Genomic DNA, 10,311 nt, shown 5'->3' on the forward strand with positions numbered 1-10,311 from the left:
CAAAACTGTACATTTTTGTATTAAGAAATCAAACAATAAAAATCACTCAGTAATTATTCCAACAGTTTGTTACTCTGTTTTCTTTAGTTCATGCACTTTAAATTCGTTTGTAGAAACAAGCATCTCAAGCCACCCAGCTTTGAACTGGTCAGCAACTCCTTTCTTCGCCCAAACGTTGTTGAGATATGGCAAAAGTTGATTTTGTTCAATCCCAAAGTTTTCATTGAAGTACGAGACCACCACTCCCTTCGTCGCATTTTCATTCACAACTACAAGTCTCCTCAATACCTCAACCATGTCATCAAAATTGTTAGTATGGCACAAATCAAGATTGGCACATATCACTGAATTCGTTATCTCTGCTACTTTGTCTTTGAACAACGCCATCACTGCAATATTTTGATTCATAAAGCCTATATATAGCAAATTAAGAATGATATTCAACCCACACATATACACCTCTTTATCTAAATGTCGTATCCCCCAACACGCAATGTCAACAGTCAAATCAAAATCACTCTTACTCGTCACAGCAAAACTCGACGAAACCGTTTTACTCGCAATTTCTAAAAACTTGAAGTACGCTCTTCGGATGTCGGGATTCGACGACATGTCGTCGCGAATGATTTCAAGGCAACTCGAATTGATTTGTCCATAAAAGTTTCCAACTTCGTCTGTTATTTCACTCCCAAGCTTTTCCATGACATTTGCATATAACCACACAACACTCGCTGGACGATACAACTTCGGTGTTTTCACAAACAATGGAATGATCACTCCCCCTAACAAATGGATACTCGTTTTTAACTCAATTCGGTCAAGACCCATTAGATACATTGTTATCACCTCGATAATATCACTCAAAACAACAACCATGTTCCCTATCGACAATCCTTTCTCCAACGTATAAAACATCCTCCTCATCCCATTTTGATACATCGCCAACACACCAGCTATAATTTGGTTCATGTACCTCATCATTGCACCTTGTGACGTCCTCAAAAGCGCTTTCAAATCAGAAATCGCTTCTCGAAGACCCCTCTCATTCCTCCACATTTCATCGCTTTCGGTGTTTTGATACTCACAAATGATCTGGTGCGACCGTCCAAACACTCTTGATATGAATTCTTCACACAACTCGGCGCGACTCAGCCCAATGATAATTCCAAAACACTCAAATAAGCAGTCTCTTTCATTGCGATCCAAACACCCCAACACCGAATCAACTTTTAGAGAATTATTGAACGCTTCTAATATATCATTTTGAAGGAGCGTTGCTCCACACGTTATACACAACACACGAAAAGTGTTCACCGCCATGACACGTACCATTTGACTCTCGTCTCTCATAAATTCAGAAATTTTGTTAATAACGACGTGGAGGAAAACTGGAGTGTTCATTAATAGTTTTTGGTATGACGATATCACCACTAGCAATCCGCCAGTCAATAACACTCTTTCAGACTTTGTGCTTCCCTTTCCTATTTTGAGGATCAGTATCTCAACACATTTCGAGAAGACTGACGACTCAATCGACGGAAGGAGTTGCGACGAAATTGCCGATATCGAATAACAAATCTTCAACACTCTGTGAATAACAGTTTCTTCGTACAAACATTTCAGCATGAACTCTCCAATACTTGGAACTAATTTGATTAACAAACTCAAACTATCTTTTAATATCGTTTCAAGCACATCATTGATCGATTCTACCTTTCTTCGTACTACAACACCATTCTCTTCAACCATTAACATTTCTCGTGGTGCGGGCATCTTACACAGAATCACTTTTAAGATGTTTTGTGCAATTACCTCTCTCTGTGGAATCATTGGGTCAACTTCAAAGTTCTTTAATATCTGGAGGAATGCTTCCGAACACGCGAAGAATGCGTCACCGTCACAATTGTCAGAGAATATCACCAAACTTTGAATTGCATTTATGGCTTCTCCATTCATACGAGTGATCTGGACATTACTTAGAAACTGTGCAACGGTGATTGTCAATAATCTGAACGCCATTTTCCTTTGTGGTGTTGTCAAAAACGATTGAAGACTTCCAATTTTCTCGAGAATGATATTTGTGAATGAGACAAGTAAAGGAAGTGGCGATGGGGGAACTTTCATTTGAGAGATTTCGACAAACACAGAGAGTGTTGATATGAACAACTGACTCTCCGTGTTCACTTTTTGGAGCAGAACAAGAAGTGCTTCTGCCAATCCCGTTGTTGAGAAGGATTGGAATGTCATGACCCCAATGTACGTTTGTAAAGACTTTAAACATGCGATCAACATCTGTTCGTTTGTTGAAGTAGTCAAAACAGTCAAAAAGAATTTTGTGATGGTTGGAAGGTTAAGATCCAACGTGTTTTTGAGCTCGAAGATGTGTTGCGTTTGGAGCTTTTCTGAGTAAATGTCTTCCGCAAGAATTGACAAAATTGAGAGTGAGTTGTTGCATGACAATTCATTCAGTTGTGCTGTTGAAATCACTTCGTCGATGAAGGAGGGGTAGTACGATGGCCACAGATGTTTTATCAATTCGACCAATAAAGTATCTGCCTTGTTCAAAACGACTTTAGGTATTGCTGCGTCCGAAGAGAGTTGATTAATCATATTGAGAACAAATTGTTTAATCGCTTCGATGATTTGTGGTGTAAAAGTGTTCCATTGATTATGAATTGCTGATGACATCACTTGCAGAGCAAAGAGTCTTGTATTTGTTTCCGACGAGAGGGAAAGGATAGTCGGGACTTTTTGGTATGAATTTGGTTGTGTCAAAAATTGTGTCAATATCGTTTGTGCTCTCGACATTAATTGCAAGTCAGTTGTGGAGTTCGCAGTTTGAATGACTTTTTCCAACAGCGAGACGTCGAAAGTGATTGTTGGGTTTAAGATGTTTTCCATATCTTTTACTTTTATTAGTTTACAATTCAATTCTTTTTAATATAAAAATATAATTTATTTAAATAATTCACAAAACCTTTATGACTAATTCAAGTGATACTATTTTCATATAATTAAATAAACTATAACTAATAAATACACTGAATGGAGAAACACACCGACAACGAGTCAGACTGTCTTTTAATGTCTCGCGATATCATCACAATTGAAGATGAAAAAACACCGCGACGGAGATTAAAAGACGAGAAAATACGAGAGATGATATCACTAGTAGAACAACTGATTCTTCAACACATTACTGCACAGAAAAAGGGTCGAAATAGGGCTTACGATTATCTCAAAAAAGACCCCCGTTACATCGAAAACACGCTTCCTCGCAAAGGCAAATTGAAACGAGATGTCGAGGAGAGCCTTGACAATTTATTAAGTCAAGACGACTTAGCAAATTTAGAGCAAGAGTTCACTCTTTTTGAAAAGAAAAGTTCATTAATAGATGCAGTGCAACATCAAAAAGTATCCCCATCCAAATGAGGTCTCTGTTATTCTTATTCACGTGTGTAAAGTACAATCCATTCCCTCAACACCCAAATGATGAACGATCAAGGCAATCACTTATTAATAATGTTATTGATGACAATTTGGTCTTGCTTCTTATTCTCAGGTTTGAGGGGCATAATTTTCTGCAAGTTGATTGTTTTAAAGACATACCCTTTATCAAGTAAGAAGTGTTGTCTCTTCTGTGAAAAGTACATCTCACGAGTGTCTTGTGATGTTAGTGTGTAAAAGTATGCGTTCGCTCGATTAGACGCGGCTCCCTTCTTTGCTCTCAAAATTCGACCCAGACGTTGCGCCTCTTGTCTCCTCGACGCGCCATTCGAACTCAATTGAATTGCTACTGACGCATCTGGCAGATCAATGGACACATCCGCAACACGTGTGAATAGCACGACTTTGTGTTCTCCATTTCTAAACCCATCCAAGATCTTTCTTCTTTTCTCTTCTTGCGTTTTCCCGTCCATCAAGACGCAATTCAATTTCTTAGAGTAGTAACTTGCAGGTGCAAGATCATCGCAGAAGATAATGACTTTGTCTCCATGTGCTAAGTGTTGTTTCACAAGGAATTTGCACGCGTCCACCTTATTCGAGTTCATCACAGAAAGTAACCTTCTCTCAATATTCTTCTCCGCACTGACATATTCAGTATAAAACGACGTTGACATCGGACACAGTATTTCAAAGCATTTCGCCTTTGCAATATACCCTTGATTGGCAAGGTCTTGCCATGACGCTTCATACAACTTTGGCCCAATCATGAACTCAAGTTCGTTAATGTTCTTATCTTCTCTCACAAGGGTAGCAGTCAATCCCAATTTACATTGCGCCTTAATACCATTACAAAAGTCTCGAACTCTTTCCGTCGGGGCACTCTGCACTTCATCAAAGATAATCATTCCCCATTCCCTCTTCATTAAGTCATTCACAATCCGCTGGCCGTCATATTGTCGTGTCCCAGAAAATGAAAGCATCGAATATGTAGTGAACAGAATACACGCATCATCACCAAGTTGTTCCTTTTTGTCGGAAATACACAGCTTGAGAGACTCGGCCTTCACAGTAGACCACCGCAAAAATTCATTTTTCCATTGCAACACACTCTGCGTCGAATTGCCAATCACAACGGCAGACCGTTTGATTTTCATACAAGCTGCAATAGCAGTCAGTGTCTTCCCAGAACCACACGGCAACACAATGATCCCACTCCGCGCTATTTCATTGTCAAACATTTGTTGAAGTGCTTTTGCCTGATGCGGATGAAGACAATCACTCCGAAGTTCTCCAAAGAGTTCTTTCTGTTTGTCCTTCAAGAAGTGGTACTCCTCATAAATGCGTGTATTCCTCTTTTTCTTTTTACACCTCTTCTTCAACTTGAATACACACTCCGGCTTTATCTCGACAATGCAGACACTCCGATTTAAGTCAAGGTCTTTGTATAAGTCCTCTCCTTCCTTCACTTCGGTGATACTCGAGTTGCAGTACGTCTTGATCTTTTCATCCAACACGTTTTTAAGTTGGTCCTCCGTTTCCGCTTGAAGGTAATACTTCCCATTGATCAACACAAGGCGGAGATTCTGATTCTTCTCTCCAACTTGTCGAATTTGACTCTTCACATTGTCTGGAAGAATGTTTTTGGAATACTTGTCCAGTGAGATGATTAACTCCTCAGGTGTCATCCCAAAGGAAAACGCTGTCATGATTGAGTTGTCGGTCAGTCGGTATTCATGAATGTATTTCAGACGACTAGCAGCTTCAGCTACACGATTCAGTAATTCACTCACTTCATCAAATAAATCACTCGACGTCTCGACAAAAATACGCGACTGCGTACACACCCACATCGGAAGTTCTAAATGATTGGCTTTAAGCTTCATGTCCGACTCAACAAAACCAGTCTCGACCCCATCTATGTCTTCACTACTTGCTTCGTCGTCATCCCTTTTCTTTGACATTTGAGTTTTTTAGATATATGGTTTCGAGTTTTATTATCGAAATTGTTTATGAATTCATAGAAACAAGAATAGAATTTGTACTTCTATCTCTTTCTTTGTAATTTAATTTATTATATAGTATACAATTGTTATGAATAAAACTGTTGAAGTTTTTTTTTAAAAGCATATTATTAGTTTAATTATAGTTTAATAAAATTAGATGAACACCAATCGAATGACAAATTCATTCAATAAAAGAAAACATTATCAAACATTTCATATCATTTAATGTTTTAGATTAATTGGTTCATTTAAAAAAAATAAATTAAACCCATTATTTTAGGGGACCTACATTGACCACCACCACCACCACCTTTACCAAAATAAAATATTTGCCGCGAGTGTTTTTTGAAGGAAGTCCACTTTTCAGCCACTGTTTGTGCGTCCCCATGTCACCCACTTTCCTTGTCCGTACTGTGTGGACGCGGATGTGGTTCCCCCCCCCCGCTTGCGGGGGGGTCAGGGGGGGATCCGCGCCAAGGGAGGACTTGGAAAGTGAATGAAACGGTGCACAAACAGACTGTTTGGGTGTGTCTTCAGAGCCTTCTTTTCAATGCTCCGTCTTTCTCGGTTTCCACTGACTCGAGGCGAATTTTCGGCATTTCTTGAATTCGGGAACCAGACCTAATATTATCCCAGTTTCCTATTTACTATAATTTTAATTTGAATATGATTCGAAATAGAAAAAATAAATCTATTTTTAGAGGTGGTGGTGGTCAATGTAGGTCCCATTATTTTAGTTAAATAAAACAACTTAACTTATAATAATAAGTATAATATTTTTATAATATTCAAAACTATAAACAGTTATAGTTCTTCAACTTATAAACAAAATTATATGGAATATATTATAATTAATAGTATCATAATACTTCTTGAATACAATTTGTCTAATGAAGTACAAAGTTATACTTCAAAGTATAGATGACCTTTAAAAATAGAGAGATAACAACCATTAAACCCTTTTAAACAACCAAACTACCTCAGCAATGAGTTACGCTTAGAAAAGATCTCCAAATCCGCCGAAGTCCTCTTCTGGCTCGTCTTTTTTCTCTTCTTTTTGTTCTTCCTTAGTTTCTTCCTTTTTGGTTTCGGCGGCAGCGACTGGGGCAGCGGCGACTGGAGCCGATGAAGCGAAATTGTCAAGGAACTCCTGGATTTTTTCTGGAGTGAATGCCTTGGCCATGACAGCAACCCATTGGTCCATTTGGACACCAGCGACCTTCAAAACGGCAGTCAAATTCTCGACGTTGATCTCCTTCTTTGTCTCGTGCAACAAGAGAGCAGCAAATGCAATCGCAAATTGTTTTTGTTGTGCAGACATCCGACTCCATTTTCCAGTTTCTTTTCTTTGAAATGGGGTTGCTTTTCCTCTCTATTGCTTTCTAATTCTTTTTATGGTTTCTTTTTATTAATTCTCTAGTTCTGTCTTGACCTAATTCTTTAAATAGCCATGGTATTGCATGGACATATTCTATTATTCTAATACAGTTAATCATTTAAAACAACTATTGATATCCATTATTCTTTCGATCAACAAAAAATGTATAAATAATTAATAAATATAGTACAGTTAATTACAACGAATTGAATAGAATAAAAAATCGAAAGAAGTGTATTTAACACTCCAAAAAGTAGAAAACAGGAAACAATGGAGTTTCCTTGGAAAATCAGGTATTTTGCAGTTGTTGATTTGGACAAAGTAGTAGAGGAAGGTCATCAAGACGAGAGGATATTATACACTTTTAGAAAGATCGAAGAGACTGCTGTTGTAGTTTCTTTAAATCATATTGTTTCCTACATCTCTATAATTAAAAATTTCAAGTCTAATGTCTCAACAATTCGAACGAAATGGGTCACTACATATGTATCTTATGTCACTCCATCAATATCATATATATTGCAATTGGAACAAGTGAATAAATCGTTTGACATCCACGTCTTGAAGTACTTGAAATTTATAGAAGAATCATATAGTCTGACATATGGATACATGTACAATAAAGTGGAAGCTAAAATCACACTTGGAATCTTTTTCCAAATAGTTTTTCAATCGTTTAAGATTAATGACATATTTTACTCGTTATACTCCATTAAATCATGTGTGGCTGCTCAAAATTCGTTTCTCTTTTTATCAAGTAAAATGAATGTACTTCGAGAGAAATACAGTACCTTCAAAACGTGTTTTATAGCAAACGAAAAGTCCATTCTATTCACTGAAATGCCTTCACAACACCAACTTAAGTTTTTTCAATTGACAAGAGGATACACACAACACACTTCCTCGTTATCATCTTTAATGCTCAATAGATGGTTGTTCTCAAAGAAACATTGTCCATTGTATATGGAGGCAAATGCGAATGCCCCAGACATTTTCATTGACACTTTCATATCATCACACCCACTTTCAAAAACTTCAAAAGAACGAATTGTATTTCTATTAATATTCAAATCAGAGAAACAAGTGGATAACAATTTTTATAAAGATTTCAATATAAAACAAATTGTTGGGATGGTGCACTCTTCCCGGTCTTCCATTGTTTTCACCCCCTCAATTAACTCACTGAAATCAACCTTTTTGAACTTCGATGGAAACTTGTTTGTATCCGACTTTCAGTGCAAAATATTCGAAGAATTGTTTCTCCAAACAATGAGAAACATTGAATTCACTTACACTTTTAAGAACTGCCAAACACTGTTAATGATATTTGAAAGTCACATTGTCGTTGTGCGAAAAACAAAGAGGAACTTGACTTTACAGAGATTTGTATTAGATAATATGGAGCAGATCGAGACTGCCATGACCTCCTTTGAAAACTTGTTGTTAACTTCTTTTGTATAATTTACTAGTTACAGATTGAGTTATTGCTTTTAAATATTTAAAGAAAAGAACAAATAAGACTACATATAATGAATTAATGCTGACAAAATGGATTCATCGGAAGAGGGGTTAAACGATAACTATACTGTAACTTCCGTACCTCCATCTGACCCCACACAAAAGGCTCGGATATCTGTAGTAATAAATATTGAATGTCAACATTCTCGTTTATGAAATATCTTTCAAAGATAATTTGACAGAGCGTAAACATCGGCTGTGTAAAAACAAAACTCACCATTTCAAAGTGCTTTCGCATGTTGAAAATAAGACGCTTAAAATCGTCTAACTGATCAAATCGATACATCCATTCCCGCCTTATTTGAGCTATTTCTACAGAAAACAAAAAGAGTGAACAGAAAAAGTAGTTCTCGGGTTTGGGATATGTCGCATTGATCATTTTTAATACTTCGGTAACGTAATTTTCTATATCAAAAGTTGGTGTTATTATAGGAAACTATTCGTTATATATCTTGTGAGTGTAAAAAAGCAAACCTCTTTGTATGTGGGAAAAGCTTTTTCCATACAAAACTTAAGTCCAACACTTTGTCCCAAAGAGTCTGAACCGATTGCAAATATATACTTAATCAAATCCAACGTAACTGCGTCACCGATGTAACGTTGTTTAGGGAGAGTAGGTTCTTTAACGATTGTAACAGGTTTAGGTGGTTTGATCATTTGAGTGACTTGAGTTTTTTTAGCCTGATGAATCGGCACCTCTCTGATGAGTGGCATAGGTCTAGTATTTTTTGCGTTTTTTGAGTGTTGAGTAAGAGCCATTGCCGAGTTTTTAAATACAGGTTTTAATATTTCCGTTTTAAGTGAAGGGTATAAGATGAACACGTTATGTTTAGTGAGTAGTTTATGTGAGATAGCGTCTGCTTCAGCCCCCAGTAATCTTCTGTGTACCCATATCTTTCTAGGGAATGTGACTGATTTGACCCAAAAGACTTCACAGAGTACTGTCTTTCCTGAATGTGTTATGAGTGGACTATCTCTTCTACATTGACCATATCCGATGATATTCGATTGGTTGTATCGCTGTAAATAGACTGATGGACATAAGTTAATATCGGATTCTTCTGCTAACTCCGACCTCACTAAAACAGCCCGACGCACAACTTCAGTACCAAAGTTCACCTCTTGATACGCCAAAATTTTGTGGGGTTGCGAATATTCCAAATCAGCCATTCAAAATGTTATTCAGTTCGTTTTTGTTTTTGACTCTCAAACCCTATTTTTGAAAATTGATTTTGTCAATTTTGGCATAAAATCGACTTTTTCAATTTTATATATATAGAATTATAATTAACATAAATATCTTAGTAATTATGAGATGATGTCAAAGTCATCTTAAAAATCTCGTCGCAGATTCTACGCAAAGAGTTGTAAAAAACAAAACAGTTTGTTTGGATGAACCAAAAGTGGGTTGTTTGGATCTCAACTAATATCCCGTTTATTACAGAAGAAAATATTTAACTTAATCAAACGAAGTTTGTATTTTTCATTTAGTTAATTAATGTGACAATACCACTCTCACGATATTGCCAATTTGTTCTAACTACAAAAACTCAAGTAACTATTAAAAAAAATTACTTTTGTTTTTGAATATTTTAAACTATAAAAGTATTAATTCGTGAAAAAACAAAGAATAACAAGTTTCATGGCATTTCTTCCATCTTTTCTTCATAAAAACATTATAGAAAAAAATGCCAAAGTCAATGAGAAATAATTTCGCGACATGGCATGTTAGTGTCCTTTTTCTCAGATTTTCAGGTCGTGATTACACTAAATTTCGGGAAATGTCGCCTTAATCCAAAAATGGTTCTTTTTTCTTCTTTGATTCGCTCGAAAATAGCTCATTTCTCATTACATTTATAGTAAAATAATAGTTGTTTTATAACAAAACTATAATTAAAATATTCCATAATGTTCATTCCCGTTCTATAAAAAACCTCAAAATCATAAACTATAAAGAATAGTACA

General features: G+C 36.4%; 6 protein-coding genes across 6 annotated transcripts; 2 read left to right on the top strand and 4 right to left on the bottom strand.

The window, feature by feature from the left end:
* Window positions 1-69: 69 nt before the first annotated feature.
* EIN_152870 (chromosome region maintenance protein, putative) lies at window positions 70-2,901 on the bottom strand (the record flags this gene model as incomplete). The annotated part of the gene is made up of 1 exon (XM_004258013.1): window positions 70-2,901. The coding sequence occupies one exon, from the start codon at window positions 2,899-2,901 to the stop codon at window positions 70-72; it is 2,832 nt and encodes a 943-aa protein (XP_004258061.1).
* A 144-nt stretch (window positions 2,902-3,045) lies between these two features.
* Window positions 3,046-3,432, top strand: EIN_152880 (hypothetical protein; the record flags this gene model as incomplete). Its single annotated transcript, XM_004258014.1, has 1 exon — window positions 3,046-3,432. The coding sequence occupies one exon, from the start codon at window positions 3,046-3,048 to the stop codon at window positions 3,430-3,432; it is 387 nt and encodes a 128-aa protein (XP_004258062.1).
* A 77-nt stretch (window positions 3,433-3,509) lies between these two features.
* Window positions 3,510-5,408, bottom strand: EIN_152890 (DNA repair helicase XPB2, putative; the record flags this gene model as incomplete). Its single annotated transcript, XM_004258015.1, has 1 exon — window positions 3,510-5,408. The coding sequence occupies one exon, from the start codon at window positions 5,406-5,408 to the stop codon at window positions 3,510-3,512; it is 1,899 nt and encodes a 632-aa protein (XP_004258063.1).
* Window positions 5,409-6,447: 1,039 nt separating this feature from the next.
* EIN_152900 (50S ribosomal protein L12P, putative) lies at window positions 6,448-6,771 on the bottom strand (the record flags this gene model as incomplete). The annotated part of the gene is made up of 1 exon (XM_004258016.1): window positions 6,448-6,771. The coding sequence occupies one exon, from the start codon at window positions 6,769-6,771 to the stop codon at window positions 6,448-6,450; it is 324 nt and encodes a 107-aa protein (XP_004258064.1).
* Window positions 6,772-7,098: 327 nt separating this feature from the next.
* EIN_152910 (hypothetical protein) lies at window positions 7,099-8,289 on the top strand (the record flags this gene model as incomplete). Its single annotated transcript, XM_004258017.1, has 1 exon — window positions 7,099-8,289. The coding sequence occupies one exon, from the start codon at window positions 7,099-7,101 to the stop codon at window positions 8,287-8,289; it is 1,191 nt and encodes a 396-aa protein (XP_004258065.1).
* A 73-nt stretch (window positions 8,290-8,362) lies between these two features.
* Window positions 8,363-9,516, bottom strand: EIN_152920 (hypothetical protein; the record flags this gene model as incomplete). Its single annotated transcript, XM_004258018.1, has 2 exons — window positions 8,363-8,782; window positions 8,821-9,516. The coding sequence occupies 2 exons, from the start codon at window positions 9,514-9,516 to the stop codon at window positions 8,363-8,365; spliced, it is 1,116 nt and encodes a 371-aa protein (XP_004258066.1).
* Between the last annotated feature and the right edge of the window lie 795 nt (window positions 9,517-10,311).

This window comes from Entamoeba invadens (genome assembly GCF_000330505.1).
Source record: "Entamoeba invadens IP1 unplaced genomic scaffold scaff_1105074726367, whole genome shotgun sequence".
Classification (NCBI taxonomy): Eukaryota; Evosea; order Mastigamoebida; family Endamoebidae; genus Entamoeba; species Entamoeba invadens.